Source organism: Cebus imitator, unplaced genomic scaffold, assembly GCF_001604975.1.
Source record: "Cebus imitator isolate Cc_AM_T3 unplaced genomic scaffold, Cebus_imitator-1.0 Scaffold5, whole genome shotgun sequence".
In the NCBI taxonomy this organism is placed as follows: domain Eukaryota; kingdom Metazoa; phylum Chordata; class Mammalia; order Primates; family Cebidae; genus Cebus; species Cebus imitator.
Window position 1 is genome coordinate 4,287,961 of NW_016107320.1, and position 20,597 is coordinate 4,308,557.

A 20,597-nucleotide genomic window follows, 5' to 3' on the forward strand; every position below is an offset into this window, starting at 1 on the left:
CCAGCTGCTAGGGAGGCTGAGGTGGGAGGATCACTTAAGCACTGGAGGTCAAGGCTGCAGTGAGCTATGATCATGCCACCACACTCCAGCCTGGGCAATAGAGCAAGATCCTGTCTCTTAAATAAATAAATATCAACCATTAAAAATGGAGGTAGATATTCTTTTTTAAAAATTATTTTTGGGGACATTTGGCTGTTTTTTCATTTGATGTCTAGTTACTGTGATTCATTCACTGCACTGTGTTTAACCTTTTCCTCCCTGCTATGGCTGTAAGAGTAATCTCTACAACAAATTCTGTGTTGAAATTAAGGAAGCTAGATCAAAAACTATCAGCAGAATTTCAAGAGTTCTTTTAGCTTTTTTTTTTTTTTCCTCCTTTGGCTGCCAAGATTGATGTATATATAGGTATCTATCTACATTTAGCAGTTTTCTTAACCTGTATCGGAGTTCACATAGCAGAAATTTGAATTATACTGCTTTGGTAGTGGTCTTAGTCTTCACACTGACATACGTGAAATAAAGCAATTGTAGTTTGCATATACTGTGTTGATTTTGAGGAATGATCTGCTTCTCTTCATGATTTCTGTGGCAGAAAGTTAGTTGATTCCATGTTGTTGCCACTTTTAGTCTCGATTTCCTTCTCTGTGTTTGAACCATTCTGAACTTTTTTAGGTACTTGAATATAGTTTCTCGCCTCTTGATCTTTGTATTTACTATGCCTTGCGCGCCTTGGAACATTTATCCATATCCTTTTGTCTGGTAAATTGCTTATTCCTTAGATCTTAGCTCAAAATATCACTTTATTAGGGACGTTTTCTGTCTCAGACTTGGTTAAGTTTGCTTTGTAACCCTGTGATTATTAGTCAGTGTTAATTCTTGAGAGAGGATAGGTTTCTACTGAGTTAATTCATGATGTATAGACACATGCTCACACACATACTACTGAATTTGTCATAAGTATTTTCAACCAGGATTTTTCTGCGTTCACCTTAGAGATTTTGTATATCTGAGATTATTTTAATTTCGCTTTTACATGGAAATAAAGTTAGTTATATATGAAATTAAGTATCAAAATGTCTTTTCTCATAGTTAAGGTTGACTTCAGTCAATTGATTCTTTGTTTTTTGTTTTTAGCTGATTTGTTTTCTTTCTGAAAGACTATGTAACCTTTGTTATTGTTAGACTTCGCTACAAAGTGTCCATGCTATTTGGCACTCCATGAATATGTTAATCTGAACTTTTACTTCTTCCTTTAATTATTAAAAGTCTTGTCATTATTTCTACAATATTTCCTCTCTTTCCATCCTCTATCTTTCCTATGTTTTCTCTCATTCTCTTCTATTTCATGTCACAAGTCTTTCCCTATTACCCAGTTTTGGGACTATTACTGTAGCAGATACATTTTCTCCATGCAATACAGTAAAACGGAAAACTTTAAAGAACTTCAGAAAATAGATCTGTACAAGAAAACAAGTGGAATTAGAAAGTCAAGTTGAGATGGGGCTGTTGCGCTTTACCGCCCTCTGTAATTTTGAGGCTGCTTCCTGCACATCAGCCAAGATACAGGTGTCATTCAGATTTTTAATTTAGCAAAATAGTGAGTTAACTGTGTTTAGTGGACCTTTAGAGATACTCCTAAGTATCTGGAACCACTAGTGTTAAACCAGTGAATGGCAAATTTGTTGGCTGGGAAAAACCATTTAAAAAAAAAAAAAAAAACTCATATTTATTGCATAACTGTGTCACAGCTGAATTTTGTTTCATCAAAAGTAATATTTTTATTGTCAAGAGTTTTTGTTTTGGCCGGGCGCAGTGGCTCATGCCTGTGATCCTAGCACTTTGGGAGGCTGAGGCGGGTGGATCACAAGGTCAGGAGTTCAAGACCAGACTGGCCAACATGATGAAACCCCATCTCTACTAAAAAATACAAAAATTAGCTGGGTGTGGTGGCTTGTGCCCGTAATCCCAGCTACTTGGGAGGCTGAGGTAAGAGAATTGCTTGAACCGGGACCTGGGAGGCGGAGGTTGCAGTGAGCCGAGATGGAGCCACTGCACTCCAGCCTGGGCTACAGAGCAAGACTCCATCTCCCCGCCCCCCCCCCCCAAAAAAAAGAGTTTTTGTTTTTACCTTTTATTTTGGATGGAAGTGGATTGAAAATACTTAAGGAAAGAAATATATATTTATATTTTATATATATAGCAAGCCATTCTGATATTTTCGATTCTAGTTTTTCCTAATGTTTTTAAAGATAATGATAAACACATCACATTTGTAACCAGGTGCCTTTTTCTTTCCCAACTCAGCTTCTCTGATTTCCTTTATGTCAGGGGTTAAAAGAAAAACCTTAGACAAATTAAATTTAACAGTTTAATTGAGCAAAGAATGATGCGTGAATCAAGCAGCCTCCAGAGCCAGATAGGTTCAGAGTAAGTGCAGGGCTGCCACATGGTCAGATAACAATTATGGATAGAAAAGGGAAAGTGATGTACAGAAGACAAAAGTAAGGTATAGAAAGAGCTTGATTGATTACAGTTCACCCTTCACCTTATTTGAACACAGTTTGAATATTCAGGTGCCTTTGGCTGAATCTCTGTGATTGGTACAAAAGTAGGTTATGTTCAATTTACATATCCAGCTAGGTTGCAGTTCACTATGTATGAAGAAACTTTTAGGCCTAACCTAACATATGTAAGGAGGCAGCTTGAGGCTAAAGTAAATTTCACACAAGAAAATAGATATATATGGGAGAGTTCCATGAGTTATTTTCCTAGACAACTCCAAACTTAGTTTACGGTTACTTTATCTTTTGGGTATAATGGGATCTTTTTACGCTTAAAAAGTATGGAGGATGTAATATAAATTTTCTCATGAGTATGTAAGTGTAGGTTAAAAGATTAATAGTTCAAATGATGTACAGTGGTTGTAGTCTTGGTGACAGTCCAGTTAGGGGGAAAATGATTTTTAAGATGTGATTTTGCTGCCATAGATAAAAACATCAGTTTAAAATACTCCAAACACCTTAGAATTTTCTCTTTGATGAAATTTCAGAAGTCATCATTGTCAGTTATAAGATTTAATATTGGCCATCCTTGTTCCTTGGGAGTTTTAAATTTAGGCAGGTTTAAAATGCTGAACATAAGTGAATGGGGAATAGATACCAGTGACCTTACATTTGATATTGAAATATTTTTGAAAGATCTTACTCAACTCTTTAATTAGAATAAGGAAAATTGTTAAGTATCTTGGGGTTAGTCTATGTGTTATGAATTTGGGTTTCCTCACTGTCGGAACACCATATAGTATATTTTTAAATTGCTTTGAATATGTAATATAATGTCATTGTTTCTCCTGAACTGTTTGGGGAAAGAATATGCTGAAATTTACAAATTATATTACTTGATTTAGTTGTTAGGGAAAAGCAGGTCATTGGGGTACAGTTCCTGTTGCTACCTGCTTTGTCTGACCTTTCCTTAACTGGCGCCCCCAGAAATAGAGTTGCTCAAGCTAGAAACCTGAGAGCCTGTCATCTTTGCTTTAAAACCTATTCCAGTTTCTCTCTTTTTTGACCCAGTTATACTTTCACTATTTTTTTCCCAAACAGTTATCAATTCTTGTCCAGACTACTGCAGAATTTTTCTTGACTAGTCCTCTGATTTTGCACTTCTCTTCAGTCTGTTTTTCACATAGCTGACAGTTGATCCTTTTAAGATTTAAACAGAATCAAGTAATTTCCCATATACATGGTTTCCCACATACTTACAACGAAATCCAATCTTCTTGCCTAAGGCTTACAAAGCTGTGAAAATACTTTTGGTTATCCACTCCAATTTTATTTTCTTCTAATTCTTCACTGACAGGTCTTAGATTTTGTTCAAGGCAGTAGTGTGTTCAGCTATAAAAGACTTGATTTTTTAGCCTTTTCTGGTAGGTGGACAGAGGACACATTTTTGGCAAATTTAACTATAGATGAAAGTAGCTGGAGATGCCATTTCTTCCTTAATAATAAAAAAGTCAAGAAAGAAACTTTCCCCCACCCGCCCCCATCCAACCGCCACCTTTACTCACTCTGCCTTCTTGTCTCAGAACCTAGATATGAGGCTTGGAGATACAGCACTCCTGTGACTGTGAGGTAACAAGCAAGTGGAAATGCTAAGAAAGTCAAAGTGGAAAGATTCTTAAGGAGCTCCTAATACCATTGATAAACTGCTGTATGTGCCTGGATTGACTTTGTCTTGACAAATTGTGTGAGACAAGTGAATCTCTCCATTTTCCTTATGCCTCTGCTAGTTAGACAATGTTATTTGCAACTGAATATCTTCCTGTCTGTTATAAAGGCCCTATATGATCTATCTTTCTGACTTCATCTTACCATTCCTGCTGTTCACTGTGCTATAGCTACATTAGCTGTCAGACAGATTTGGCTGCCTGACAAATCTCTGCTCAAATCCAGACTCTGTGCTGTGACTCAAAGGCTCAGAGTGATGGGCTCTACTGACCTCTCCTAATGTAGCACTGCCCTCTCTATGTGGATAACAACAAATACTTTAAAATACTTAATAATCCTTGACAAATATCTGTAAAATATTAATGGAGGAAAAACATGAAACAGAAGGATGTAGAGACCTGAATTGATGGAGTTATATACCATATACGTGGATTTGAAGACTCGGTATTGTAAACTTGTCAGCGTTGAAGAATTAATTACAATCAATGAGCTTTAAAAAAAATTCTAACAAGTTTCTTCGTGGAACTTAAAGTTATTTATATTGAATATCAAAAAGTCTTTAATAGTCAAGATAACATTTTAAGAGGAACAAGATGGGTCAACTCTATTCTACTAGATATCTACACGTGTTTTAAAGTTATACTAACAAATAGACAAACTGACCAACTGAAAAGAAAAGATATGGAAAAAAAAGAAAAGATATGGAAAAAATAAAATAAAAAAATTTAACTCACACCATAGTTACAAGTTAGTTAAATATCTAAATGTGAAAGAATTATAATCTAGGAGAAAATGTAGGAACCGTGTAGGAAGGATTTGTTAAATTTTATATATAAGGCACAAACCATGTAGGAAATGAATAAGGTTCAGAGTATGTAAAGAGGGCCTACAAAATCATAAGAAAAGACAAATAGCCCGAAAGAAAATGGCCAAGACAATGAACTGACAAGAGGTGAAATGTGAATGCTTAGTAAACATAGGAACAGATGCTTATATGAAATTGCATGGATTTAACTATATTTTAAAACTTCAGCTGACTTAAAAGCCTAAGGACATTTATTTTTCTGCTCCCTAAGAAGTGTAGAGGTAGGAAGTTCAAGAGTTGGTTTCAGTTTTGTGAACACAGTAAGGGTTTTATGCTAGCATCAAAAAAAATAATTCTCTTGAATTTTCTAAATGTTGGGAAGAAAAGGGAGAGGGGAAAGGGCACTCTTCTTCCCACACCTTCTGTAGGAGGTGTAGAAGAGAGAAAAATATATCCAGAAGCTTCTATATTTTCCCATCTGTCATTATTGCCAGTCACTGGCACAGCAGAATGAAATTAGCTGATTGGCTTAATTAGGATTCTTTCCCTGGACTGGGGAAGGGATGACTTCCTCTTAGTATATTATTTCCTGCCCAATTCTCAAGCAAAATTGAGTCTGAGCAAAATTGAGTCTTTCTGTTGGCCAGTGTATTAGACCATTCTCACACTGCTATGAAGAACTACCTGAGACTGGGTAATTTATGAATAAAAGAGTTTTAATTGACTCATAGTTCTGTAGGCTGTACAGGAAACATGAGTTGGAGAAGGACTCCGGATACTTGCACTCACGGCAGGAGGTGAAGAGGAAGCAAGCACGATTTACCATGGCAGGGCAGGAGAGACAGCAGAAATGGGAAGGTGCTACAAACTTGTAAACCTTCAGATTTTATGAGAATCCACTCATGTGACAGCACTTGGGGGATGCTCAACTATTAGAAACTACCCTGATGATCCAGTCACCTCCCACCAGGCCCCTCCTTCAACACGAGATTCCAGTTCAACATGAGATTTGGGTCGGAGCACAGAGCCAAACTATATCAGCTAGAAGGAGGGATTATGGTTATCAACCTTCCACTAATATAGATTGAACCATATGATATTGACAATAATAATGTGAATATATGAAATATATTCTAATCACATAGAATATGAATATATAATATATAAATACGAAATGTATAAAAATATAAATATATAAATGTGAGTTTAAAAACACATTGAAAAGTATATCATATACAATGTATAACAAACATTGAATTTATGTAATAGTATCTCTGGGGAAGCAAAGAGGGGACTAGGATTTAGAGAGAGAGTTCAACTGTATTCATATATTTAATTTTCAACAGTAAAAAAGCAAATATCTGAACTGAAAAAAGTACATAACAATGCATTTTTTTTTACCTCTTTGTAAAGCTTATAAATGTGCACAGAATGGCCACAAGCATTTGGTTGAAAATGAAAATTGATAGAGGGCAGTGGGGCAATATGTGACATTTTATTTATTATTATTTTTTTGAGATGGAGTCTTGCTCCATCACTGGGCTGGGGTGCAGTGGCTCAATCTCAGCTCACTGAAACCTCCGCCTCCTGGATTCAAGTGATTCTCCTGCCTCAACCTCCCGAGTAGCTGGGACTATAGGTGCGCGTACCACCATGCCCAGCTAACTTTTGTATTTTTCGTAGAGATGGGGTTTCACCAAGTTGGCCAGGATGGTCTTGATCTCTTAACCTTGTGATCGTCCCACCTCAGCCTCCCAAAGTGCTGGGATTACAGACGCTAGCCACTGCACATGGCCCAAATTTTAAATGTGTACCCTTTGACCTAGTACTACTATTTTGAGGCATTTATCTTAAATGAATAGGGCAAATTTACTGGGACATTTATTTTGACTTTTTAGTAATGGCAAAAATGTTTTTATAATGGCTGTGTTAGTCCGTTCTTGCACTACTATAAAGAACTACCTGTGCCTGGGTAATTTATAAAGAAAAGAGGTTTAACTGACTCACAGTTCTATAGTCTGTACAGGAAGCATGGCTGGGGAGGCCTCAGGAAATTTACAATCATAGTGAAAGGCAAAGGGGAAGCAGGCACCTCTTACATGGCCAGGGAAGGAGGAAGAGGAGAGCAGGAGGAGGTGCTACACCCTTTTAAAAACCAGATCTTGTAAGAACTCACTATTAGGAGAATAGTAAGAGGGAAATCTGCCTCCATGATCCAGTCACCTCCCACCAGGCCCTTCCTCTAACATTGGGGATCACAATTTGGCATGAGATTTGGGCAGGGCCACAAATCCAAACCATAGTTTTCAGTCCTGGGCCCCTCCCACATCTCATGTCCTTCTCACATTTCAAAATACAATCATGCCTTCCCCAGTCCCCAAGTCTTAACTCATTCCAGCATTAACTCAAGTCTCTTCTGCCCATTAGCCTGAAAAATCAAAACCAGTTAGTTACTTCCAAGACAAAGGGAGGTACAGGCATTGGCTAAATACTCCCATTCCAAAATGGAGAAATCAGCCAAAACAAAGGGACTGCAGGCCCCATGGAAGTCTGAAACCCAGAAGACAGTCATTAAATCTTAAAGTTCCAAAATAATCCCCCTTGACACCATGTGTCACATCCAGGCCACACTAATGCAAGGAGTGGGCTCCAAAGGCCTTGGGCAGCTCCACCCCTGGGGCTCTGCAGGACTCAGCTACTATGGCTGCTCTTGAGGAGTTGGAAGTTTGAACTCAGGCTTTACTCACATCCATAGAGGAGAATAATTCAGTCGTCCTGGGTAAAGAGAGCACTTATGTCCCTGTAGAAGGGTAGGGTTGTGATGGCAGGAAAAGGAAGTTGAAGTTAGAGAATTAAACAAAACCCAACATCCGTAAAGCTCTGCAGGTATTTAAAAAACAAAACCAAGAACGCTGGTAAGATGCTGACAGTTTACTTGAGCATGTACCCTATAATTTTACTGTTCTAGTTACTAATACAGAATTGACCTGTTCACCTAAAATTGCCAGCTCAGTTTCGAGGATATTTTCCATGGAAACCTCATTCTGACTTTGTGATACATATCTGTGGAAATGTATGCTTTACTTTGGAGACTTTTTCTTAGAGCCTGCTTTTCTGGAATGAATGAATTCCTATAGATAGTATAGAAGACATATCTTGAGATAAATCTCTTGTTTCCCTTGCTCTATTCCACATGGTTTTTATTTGTTTAATATATGTGCAAAATGGCTTTTACTTTTATTTAAGATGCCATTTTCTAACAATATTACACAGTAATAGTAGAGGTGGTGATACCTAGTTAAGACCTAATAAAATTTAAAGTGGGAAAGAATCATTAATTAAGATTCTAACTTGTGAAGATAAAAATGCTAATATTTGCAGTTTCCTTTTATAACCCATTGCAATTTAGTTTGTAATTTTACCACTATACTAAAATTAGTTTAAAATTACCATTTTTTCTTCTCCGTTGATCTAATTACATCATACTGGACTTTGCATAATGTTGTTGCTCCTTGGCCTCTATAATGTTACACTTTCTTGGTGTTTCTTACCTTTCTAAGTGTTTGCCTCATCCTTAGACTGCTTGAGACTCTGACTTCCCCCAACACCCCATTTCTGTCTGAAAACTTCTGTAATACTTCTTGTAAAGTACTGGTTTTATGTTCCCAAGTCCTTGTATTCCCACTCATTTGCCATATTGTTTCCTCAAACTCAATACATCCAAGCTTGAATTGTTTCAATTCATCACCCATTTCATATAGTTGGCCACAGATATTTTGGTATCATCTTTAGTCGTTCTTTTCAAAAATCCCTTTGATCATTCACCATGTATTTCTGGTATCCATACATTCATCCCTAGTTTCCCTAATATAATGCTGTATGTTGTGATTTGTTCTGGATTCGGTTATCAGCAGTATTTATTTATTTGTATTTTATTTTATTGAGATGGAGTCTCACTCTGTTGCCCAGGCTGGAGTACAGTTCAAGCCATTCTTGTTCCTCAGCCTCCTGAGTAGTTGGGATTACAGGTACCTGCCACCATACCTGGCTAATTTATGTATTTTTGGTAGTGATGGGGGTTTTTCCTTGTTGGCCAGGCTGGTCTTGAACTCCTGACTCAGGTCATCCGCCCACCTCAGCCTCCCACAGTGCTGGGATTACAGGTGTGAGCCACTGCGCCCAGCCTATCAGCAGTATTTAAATAACCTTTGTTTCTGTAAATATAGAGATGAATTTCTATATACAGTTTTGTCTTGTGAAGCATGAGGGGAAAGTGAATGCCTGGACAAGTCTTGTCATATTTATTCTGTGTTTCTAGCACTGTTGCACAGCCCATATTAAGTGTTTAAAAATGTTTTTTGAATGAACAGCCCAGAGACTAAAGGAAGAGCTTCCTTAGTTCTAAATTGTGTGAAATGAGTTAGTTTGAGCGAAGCTCATATTTCTTTTGTTTTGTTTTACTCCATTTACCATAGAGTGCAATACTTCAGTTGCTCATACTTGTTGATATTGTTACAGATATTCTAATGGTTCTTTTTACAAAATCAAATATATATACATGACATTTTCCCCCTTTCCTTTTAGGTTTTGGAAGGAAGGATGTTGTAGAACACTTACTGCAGATGGGTGCTAATGTCCATGCTCGTGATGATGGAGGTCTCATTCCACTTCATAACGCCTGTTCTTTTGGCCATGCTGAGGTTGTAAGTCTGTTATTGTGCCAAGGAGCTGATCCAAATGCCAGGGATAACTGGAACTATACACCTCTACATGAAGCTGCTATTAAAGGGAAAATTGATGTGTGCATTGGTAAGTATCATTTGATATTATCTAAATTTTAAATAAAGGTTTATTCTTATGGTGTGTGTGTGTGGGGGGGGGATAGTGTTCCCTCAGAATAGGTAAGGGTTTATTGTTTCTTTTAGAAGCAGTTTTTTTCAAAGGTAAGTAGAGAGATGGTAATCTAAAGTTACTTAAGGGAAGATTCACAACATTAACTTTGCAAATACAGTCAAATGCCAACTGACGTGGAACTCAGTTTTGATGGATTACTGTTGTCGAATTTAGTTAATTTACAGTCTCTTTAAAAGACTGGACGTATTCTATCCTGCCATTATAAAGTACAAATTCTACTGAGTTGGATGACATTAGAACACTTGAGATTTATTCAAGGAAAGTCATCTAGTACAGTAGTCCTTCCTTATACAGGGTTTTGAGTGAGTGTTTTGAATACGGTAGTGTTTTCAAATTTTTCAGCATGAGCCCTAGTCTAGAGAAAAAGCAATTTCAAACAAATGGGACTTTTCATTTTAGTTATCTAGATGATATGAAGCTGTATTCAATCAGCATTTTGTTCTCTATGATATATGTGTGTGTGTGTGTGTGTGTGTGTGTGTGTGTGTGTGTGTATTCGAATTTTGCTTTGCTGTATACAATGTTTTTATTTTGAAATCTAAGGTAAACTTCAGAGGGCAAGTATGATTCTTGAGTATATCATCTGTTTCTTGATACTTGAGATGGTGGATGTTTGTTTAGCCATGGCAGGTTGATTTATGTAACTGTCTTCCTAGATGTCATACATTTCATCATAATCAGCTTTTTAATGATGAAATTAACATATATATGTCATTCTAAAAGATATAGTAGTGGTGCTTAATAATGATAAAGTTTATTCCCTCCTCATAACCTTCTATTCCAGCTTCTAATATATTTTTCAATATACCTCAAATTATTGCAGTGCCTGGCATCTATTTTTTTTAAAAAATCACATTATCTGTCATTATCCTTTGTTTCTTCAGCATCCACTAACATGACCTTTGAATATCCTGTCCTTTCAGTTTCTTGACATCTTCCAGTTTCAATTGACTCTCCCATTTCCTCCTGAGTCTCTCACTAACATAGCCACATCCTGGACTAAGTCATTACATAAAACTACCTTGAGAAGCTTCCACTTATAATATCCTCTTTCTGACCACAAAGCTTCTTATGTTACTTGCTTTTGTAAGTGATAACTATTATTGAACTTGAAATGTATTTCCTACCTAGTCTTCTAGACTTTCACCGTCCCTACTGTCACTCCTTCTTGCTTCACCTTGTTGTCTTAGCCATTGGATTTTTCTGTCATTAGTCAGAATTTTATACCTTTCTCACTTTCTTAAAATATTATCCTTTCCAGGCTTCAGTGTTATTTTCCTGCCTCTACCTCTGAAGTTTTCATTTTATCAGTCCTTTGAATATTTTACTGAAATTAGTATTTCTTTCCTTCTCCTCTTAATCCCTCTTTCAGAAGTCTATAATGCAAATGCTCTTTTTATCTAGGTTCTGTTGAAATAAAGGACTAGATATAAGGCTTGAATTTTTAATGAATGGATCCCTGCAACACTCTACTTCCTCAGTTCTCAGTAGGCGTTAGCACATGTTGTCTTGTTCTGATTAGGTTCTTGTGCTTTATAAAAGTTGGGGGAAGGGGAAGGGCACCTTTGAAACTATATTCAAAATATAAATGAGGATATAGTTGCTATTAAAGTATGTATCATAGTTAATATGGGAGTCAAAGTTGGTTATAAACCCCTGGTATACTTAATTAGCTTTCAGAAACCTCTTAGGAGATTTATTCTCAGGTTCACCAAAACCTCTAATAGCTTATATATCTTACTTTCTGGATTTGAATATGGTTAAGGAATTCTGAGGTTTTTCTCTGTAAGGTAGAGTTCTTCTTTGGGACAGCTGGGTAAAAAAATTGAAAGCATTGTTTTTTGTTTGTTTGTTTGTTTTTTCTTTTGCTGGAATGTAATAGTTTTTGAGAGATTAGTATACAAAATTGATTTTTAAAAGGTTTTTGCCTAGATGATGAAATACTGGCCTGATTTTTGTAAAGATTAATTATATCTCTGTACGTAGGCTAGAATAGCAAATACATTTGATATTTTTAAAAAGCTAGAGCCCAGCCAAACCACATTACCACCAGCTTACAGGAGATATCAGGGCAGGTTGCTGTAGAGCATATGCACTGACCCCACCAGTTTCCAGCTGTGTGAGGCCGTGGGCCACTTTCTTGATCTCTGTCTTTTATTATATGTAAAATAGGACTACTATTCTTCACAGTGTTCCTGAGAGGGTAAGCTAATACATATAAAGTATTTATTATAATATATATTATATATATTAATATATTATAATATATTATAATATATATATTAATAATAATATTTGAATGTTAATTGCTGAATATTAATATTAATATTCAGCAATATTCATATTAATATTATTATTAATATATATATTATAATATATTATAATATATTAATATATATAATATATATTATAATATATATATTATATATATTATAATATATATTATATATAATATATTATATATATATAATATATTAATATTATTCATATTAATATTGATATTCATATTAATATTATTATCGGTGCTAAAATCTCAGCCTGAATTATGCTACTGTGTGGTGTAGAATTCCTATTTCCTCTGTTTGTCCTTTATTGACATTTTTTTTAAATGTCCATTTAGAAACCTTGAACCCATGTGTTTCTTTTGTAGGTGGTATTTAACTACCATCAAAAAGATGAAAATTCAAACTGAGATTATTTTAAAAATCAACTTTAAATGCTTGTGTAATTAAACCAACTACTTAAAATAGAGGTCTTGGAAATATTGATAACAATTTTTATACTGCAATGTTAAATTGAATTTATTTCAGAAATCAACACATTTTCTGCCCTTAGAAATTATTCATTTGTCTCTGCTTCTCCCTACCCCTTGAACATAGTCTCCAAAAACCCTAAAACAAATTCCTTTTCTGAATATATGCTCACTCTCTCTCACCATATGTGTGTGTGTATATATATATATATATATAGAGAGAGAGAGAGAGAGAGAGAGAGAGTCTCTCTCTGTCATCAGGCTGGAGTGTAGTGGTGTGTTCGTGGCTCACTGCAGCCTCTGCCTCCCGGGTTCAAGCAATTCTCCTGCCTCAGCCTCCTGAGTAAGTGGGACTACAGGTGCACACCACCACACCTAGCTAATTTTTGTATTTTAAGTAGAGATGGGGTTTCACCATGTTGGCCAGGATGGTCTCGATCTCTTGATCTTGCGATCCTCCTGCCTCGGCCTCCCAAAGTGCTGGGATTACAGGTGTGAGCCACTGCACTTAACCTATATGATTTTTTGGAGACTGTTAGTGCTTGAGAATTTCATTTTAAAAGCAAATTATAAGCACACCTTTCATAGAGTCTGTATAAGATCTGGGAGTCACAATGGACATTTGTGACTTTTTTCGTTTTTTTCTTTTTGGCTAACTAGTATCCAATTCTTTTTCTGATTTTGGAGATTTTAAACCTTATCCTTTAAAAGGATAAGGATTTGGGCACTCCTTACTGAGAGGAATACAGAAACTGGTAGCAACAGATCTTCCTTCCTTCTACTTCTTGGCAGTCAGGGATAGCCTTGGTTTGTCCAATCATGCACCTTCATTCTATAATGTAGAATTTTGAATACAGAATCGTAGCGATAGTAAGGAATCATTTATAGCAGCAGGTTTCTGCTTCAGTGTGGGCAGTGGCTTGGTGATAACCTTTCCCATTAAAAGACAATTGTACTTCCTACTCCTTGCCCTATAACTTTTTATGTGTTTTCTAAGGTTGGTCCTCTCTCCTGTCATTTCAGTCTAAGACTGACATTGGTTTCTGTTACTTGCAAATCAGTATAATTGATAACAGAGATCTTGAGAAGGTTGCTAAATGGAAGTTGCAGAATGGGGCTTCTAAACTGATAAATCTCTGAAATCTTTATTTAAGTCTCACTGCTCTCACACAGTTTACATGTATGCCACACTCCCATCTCTCTTTATTCCCTACAGTTCTCAAGGGTGAAGGAGACAGAGTATGTTCCCTTTGGAGGCCTCTTCCAGGTACCTCTCAGTAGGGAGGAGACAGCTTGCTGGCTTCCACAGCAAATCATTCTAAAGTAACAGAGCTGTATGGTGTTCTAACGCATGTGGGATTCTCACTGTGGAATACCTCAACATCTAGACATGAAACCCAGCAGGCCAAGTGAAAAATAACAGCCTATCTCAGCCAGAAGGGATGATTAAAACAACAATCAGAATACATATCCAGGACTGCTAAAGGAGTCAGATAAATAAAAAATATCTCTCTCTCAGGGAAATTAAAGTATAAAGTGGGGGAGAGATTTCCTGGGGCCAAAAATTAAAACAAAAACACACACAAAAATCCATCACTTAATTTTTTTTCAGAAGAAACAATTTAGTAGATGAATTAAAGACCATGTTAGTAGCCTAGAAGCTTATATGTGCGGTATACAGAGAAAAAAATGTTAAAACATAGAAATCATGAAAAAAAAACGTAAAAAAATCTAGGAATATCGATGTTATTTTAAACCTTACATGTGATGGGAGTTTCAGAGGCAGGGAAAAAAAGGAAAAAAAAAAAAGTCTGATAGAAGAGATCAGTAATAATTAAACAATTGATAAGTAAGGAAAACCTATCTTGAGACTGAAAAGGCTCAAGGAGTTCCATATGGGATTGATGAGAAAAGATAAACTGAGTAAGATATGTATTGCACTTTTCCAGAAAGAAGGAATAAGTTGCCTGTACAGGGAAAAAAAAGTTAGGCAAAGAACTTTTCACTTACAACATTGAAAGCTTGAAGACAATGAAATACTTTCTAAAGACTGCTGGAAGAAAAGATTTAAGTTGTAATTTCCTTGATAAAGCACAGTTCTGCAGCCTTTTGGGAGTAAGAAAGGCTGAATCGAGCAAGTGATATTGTATTAGAGAAACAAAGCTCCTGCAACTTTCTTTCTCTATATTTTCAAACATTTCTTGGTTTCATTAGTCTCATATGCAGAGACTGAGAGGATCCTCACTGAGTATCTTTCTTGGGAGCCCAAAATTCAAACTGCTATTTAAAATCTTAACAATTAGGACTTAAAAAAAAAATTCTGTTTTCTAGGCTGAATTGGATTATGTAGTAGTAGTTGGAGTCAAAGAGGCCTGGTCCTTGAGTGAGTTACTTACTTCTTTTGATATTAAAATGGGAATGAGGGTAATAGCTATGTGTCATACAGTTGTTAAGAGGATTAGATGAGATAATATTAGTGAAGCACCCTTGTACAATATCTGTATATTAGATATATAATAATTGTAAAGTATATGCTCAGTAGTTGGCAACTGCTTTTATTGTTATTATGAAATTACATGATTACAAATAATTGTCTTGTATTACATTATATTGTTCCAGACACTTTTATATTTACTGAAAGTGCCAGAAACAATAGAGATCTGATGGTATTTTTCTAAAAAGTCTTTAAGTAAATTGGCTTCTTAGGGGAGATTAAACTGACTATATAAAGATAGTATCATTTAATATCATAATTAAAGTTGGTTATCTAAATGAACTAATAAAAGCAACTTGCTGTAATTCCTATTTTTCCCATCCCAATTCAGAACTTCAATTAATTATATGATATATAATAGGATTTCTGCTAGTTTTTTTCCTCATTATTTATACTTTAGGGACTCCTTGTTATAAAATTATATTTTGTGATTCTGCTGAGAGAGAGCAAAAATAAAATTATGCTTTATCTCTTCGTCCCCCTCTTTTGCCAAAGGACATACCTTAGCTTGTGATTATTCAACTAGATAAAACTCAAGTTCATTCAATCAAATGTAATATATCAACCCAGATAAGATCCTGGTTCAGAAAAAAAATTAAAGCAGCTAATATTTAGAATGAACTTATATTTAAATTATAGGCTATATAATTTATATCTAAAACGTGTGTGTGTGTGGGTGTGCATATGTGTGTGTAAAGGTAGGTGGTAAATAATCCAAGTGACATAAGTTATGGGCTGGTAAGATATGGAGTTATCAGTAATAGGGAAGACTGAAGACTTTGCTCCTTTTAGAGTAATTGAGGGCCACTGTGGTCTGCTGCAAAGAGCAATGAAATAGGAGTCCTGGTACCTGGAGACTACTGTTGGATTTCCCATTAGCAAGCACCATATAAATATAATGTTATACTTAAAAAAATTTTTTTGAGAAGTAACGTGCTCTATGTGGTAGGCAAAAAATGATTGAAAGATGTTTACATCTTAATTCTTGGAACCTGGGAATGTTACTTTACATGGCAAACAGAAATTAGGGTTACAGATGGAGTGACAGTTGCTAATCAGTTAATCTGAGATGAGGAGATTATCATGGATTGTCTGGGTGGACTCGAAGTAATCCTAGATTCCTTAGAAGTAGAAGAGGGAGGCAGAGAGAATGTCAGATTATATAATTTCAGAAGGATTCAATCCACCATTTCTGGCTTTTAAAGGAAAGAAAGGGTTCCATTATCCAAGGAATGGGGAAACAGCCCCAAGAAGATGGAAAAGGCAAGGAAGTGAGTTTTCCTGAAAGTCGACAGTAAGAAATTCAGCCATGCTAACACCTTGATTTTAGCCCAGTGAGATTTGTGTCAGATTTAGGATCTCCAGAACTGTAGGGTAATAAATTTGTTGTTATTGTTTTAAACCACTGAATTTGTTATAATTTGTTAGAGTAGCAATAGCAAACATATATTATAAAAATGTCTTATAGCAGTTTAGCAAAATTTATCTAGAGTTAGCATCTTCTGAAAAAGAGTAGTGAAATGTTTTCAATACAGTTAAAACTGCCTTCTTGGAAATGCTTGTAGTTTTAGTCACTTAGAATAAGTAGTAGTTCTTTAGGTTGGCAAATAGACAAGAATAATACTTGTAAGTATTCTTAAAATAATGATAAAAAAGCAGATAATGTAATGGACTCATATTTGTGCTTAAATGATTGTTTTTGAAGTATTTTGAGATTTAGGGTAAAGTATCTTACTAAGAAACTTTTAAAAAGTAAATTTTGTGTTAAATTAGGTATGAAAAGTCCTTGTCCTTATGCATTTGTTTAGACTGAACATTTTCTTTGTAATCTTTGTCATCAGATGCCACATAGAAAATGTTTGAAAAACATGTAACTTGACAACCAAATTGTTTCTTATATCTAAAAATGAAAATTTTATTGTCTGCAGTATGAGGCATGATTAAACATTTTAGTTTGAACTGAAGACTGTAGGGCCCCAAGATTTTTTTCTTTTCTACCTTTTAATTCCCATAACTTTGGGCAGATCTGTAGTCTATGCTTCTATTGAATCTGTGTCTGAAACAAGTAGCCATTATACAGGTTTCCTGTATGAAGTGCTTTGAGAACATTCACTCCCTAATTAGCTGCTTGGCCTGTAGTTTTTTTAGTGACCAAGAAAACAAAGGAAAGGTGATATTGCAACCCCACAGCCTTATTTCACATTAGACTAGGAAGAAGAAGCTTATCCAAGTTGAGAGGGATTGGTAAATAGGTTAATAGGAGTGGGGAAAAGATAACACTCAGTACGTCATGGATATTATTGTCATAGATAACTGTATATGATAGACTCTATTGGTATGGAAATTTGTCCTATTAGTATTTGTGACTGAAAACAGAATTATTTCCCAGCTCCCACTGAACCTATTGACATGAGAAAAATTCTATGGTGAGAGATTTTGCTCAGTGAGAAGCTTTGAAACCTGTATTAATGAAGCAATAACCTACTCTCAGTTGAATAAATTTAATCAGAAACTAGGATGCTGGAAGCAGGGCATAAATTCTGGGCCAAGGGTAGCAGCAGGATCAGCTAGACTAGGAAGGTCTAGAACCTAGTAGTGGAGTTAGCTAATGAAAGGTATTGTTTATAAACTAGAGGTCCCTTGTAAAGGATCATATAAATATTTGGAGTTATAGTAAATACTGACTGTAAAGTTGGAGGCAGAAACACACCATTCAGGAAAACCAAGAATTTTGAAGTGAACAACCAAGCTAGCTCCAAGGACTTCAGCAGCAGAGCTGTATGAACCTTCTCATTAGAATCCTCCCTTAAAATTGATGTGTCTTATCTTGAGGTTCACTCTTGTTTCTAACCTCAAGACAGAAAGAATCTGATGCCCCACCTTGATTTAGATGTTGACCCTTAGTCAGCTTTGGTCTCAGAGAAGTTTTCTAGTATGGGTTTGGCCCCTGGGGCCTCACCAATATGCGTAGGTGCCACTCCCAGAGAGGTATGTACAACTGAGAGTAAATTGATATAGTGGGGCTGGGAGGAAGAGAAGAAAGTAAAGATGAGCTTGATTTTGATTTTGGATTCCTTTGAAAATTGATTGCTGTTAATAATCTTTGAATCATCTCATTGTGCTTTCAAAGGAGGCCTTCATACTCTGAGAGAAGTCTTCTGATGATGCCTTTCTATAGCTGTCTAGAAACACTTCTTAGTTTATTCTGTGTGCATATACTGCCATCCAACATGTCTCCTCTGTTCATGTGCATGCTCCATTCATTGTCCCATTGAATGTTGCATACAAAATCCAAGTTAAGAGATAAGATTGTTAAGAATTTAAAATGGTGACAGGAGAGCCCTGGGACCCCGTGCAACTGCCTAGTTGTGTGTTCATGAAGCTGGCCATGATTAGATCACACTATGTGCCTGTTTAAAAATGCTCCATAGAATTCCAGGTATACGTAAGTAACACCCAGACTCATCATCAGGGCCCTTCTTGGTCTGGCTCCCGCGTACATCATGGACTTCATCCTCATGTTCTGTCATTCTCTCTCTTTCTCTCCACCTTCCACCAACAATGGCCTTTTTGTCTCTGCAGTGTACCAAACTTGCTCTTCATTAGGGACGTATTCCTTTTGCCTGGGGTGCTCTTTCCCCAGATTTTTTACTAATAATGTTAATTCCTCCGAGTTGTGCCCTGACAAAGCTGTCATAATTTCTTGCCCTGTCCTGTTTGATTACTCTTTTATCGTGTTTTATTTTACACCATAGGACTTATTACCTGGAATTATATCCTTGTTTAATATTACATTTACTTGTTTGTTTGCCATTTGTGTACTCTTCCCAACTTGGTGCCTGAACACAGGAACCTTCTCTGCCTTACTTTGCATCATATCCCTGGCATAATATACCTCTGTGCCTACTCTGAGTAAAATGCCTACTCTGTGCCAGAACCGCAGTGTGGTTTTAATTACATTTGGCTGATGAGTAATGCTGTTGAGCATCTTTTCACATGCATGTTTGCCATTTGTATGTATTTTTTGGGGGACATGTCTATTCATATCTTTGTCCATTATTAAATTGGCTGTCTTTTCATTATTGAGTTATAAAAGATGAAAGTTTCTTACTAGATAAGTGATTTGCAAATATTTCCTCCCATTCTATGTGTTGTCTTTTCACTTTCTTAATGTTGTCCTGTGAAGCACAAAAGTTTTACATTTTGGTGACTTGATTAATGGTAAACATCAAAAAGTCTGTTTTTCCTTTCGTTACCTGTGTTTTGATATCCTATCTGAGAATACATTTCCAAACCCTAGGTCGTGATTTAACTCTATTTTCATCTAGGAGTGATAACTTAAATGTATTTAGGTCTGATGCATTTGGAATTGATATTTGGATATTATGTGAGAGAAAGTGTCCAACTTCATGCCTTTGCATGTGGCCATCCAGTTTTCTCCTTCAGTTGTTCATAATATTCCTTTAAAATCTTTTATTTCTGTAAGCTTAGTAGTAATTTACTGCCTTTCATGTGTGAATTCTAGTTACTTGAATTGTCTTCTTTCCCCGCCAGGTCCATTGGCTAAACGTTTGTCAGTTTGTATTATGTGTGCATATTAGTAGTTCCTTTTTGTTGTTGTATGGTGTTTCATTGTATGGATGTAGCACATTTGATGGTTGTTTCCACTTGTTTGCAGTTTGTAGCTGTTAAAATGCTTAATGTATGTCTTGGTCTGGACATAATTTTTCATTTCTCTTGGATGGATCCATGAGAGTGGGATTGCTGGGTGGAATGATAAGTGCATATTGGACTGTAAAAGACGCTGGATTTCCCTGATGGCTGAGCATGTTGAGAATATTTTCATGTATAGTGACCATTCATGTATATTTTTTGTGAAGTGTTTGTATCTTTTGACTTTCTTTGGTTTTATTTTTATTTTTTGCTGTTACTGATTTGTGAGAATTCTTTCTGTGCTGTAACAATGGGTCTTTGTTGTATGTATGTATGTATTGTGAATGCTATCTCCCAATCTTTGCTTTGCTTTTCATTTTCTTAATGGTATCTTTGTACAGGCAAAGGTTTTTAAGTTTGGTGAAGTCTAATTTATCAGTTAAAATAGCAAAAGTATTTTGTGTTTCACCAGCACTGGAATAATAAGATTTCTGCTTGACAGTTATTCTTAAGTCAAAAGCAGTGTATAGAGAAATAACATTATCGTTTTAATTACATTGTGGAAATTCAGGAAAGCAGTTTTTGGTCTGAGGGTTGCAACTCAAGTGTTTTCTAACAATTTGCTTAGGATACATTTTTAAAGATTAAAATGAAATAATCAGCTATTCCATGTAAAAAATTGAATATGTTGTGTGATTCATTTTAAGATTTAACAATACTTTCACTAATTAGAAAATAATTATCTAAAATATG

The 20,597-nt window shown here is 35.8% G+C and overlaps 1 protein-coding gene across 1 annotated transcript in view; it reads left to right on the top strand.

Annotated features, from left to right (window-relative positions):
• TNKS (tankyrase) overlaps positions 1 to 20,597 on the top strand; it is a 187,270-nt gene that overhangs the window by 14,791 nt on the left and 151,882 nt on the right. The window contains exon 2 of the mRNA XM_017535741.2: positions 9,616 to 9,840. Within this exon, the coding sequence (XP_017391230.1) occupies positions 9,616 to 9,840 (225 nt within the window). The remainder of the gene's footprint in view (positions 1 to 9,615; positions 9,841 to 20,597) is intronic.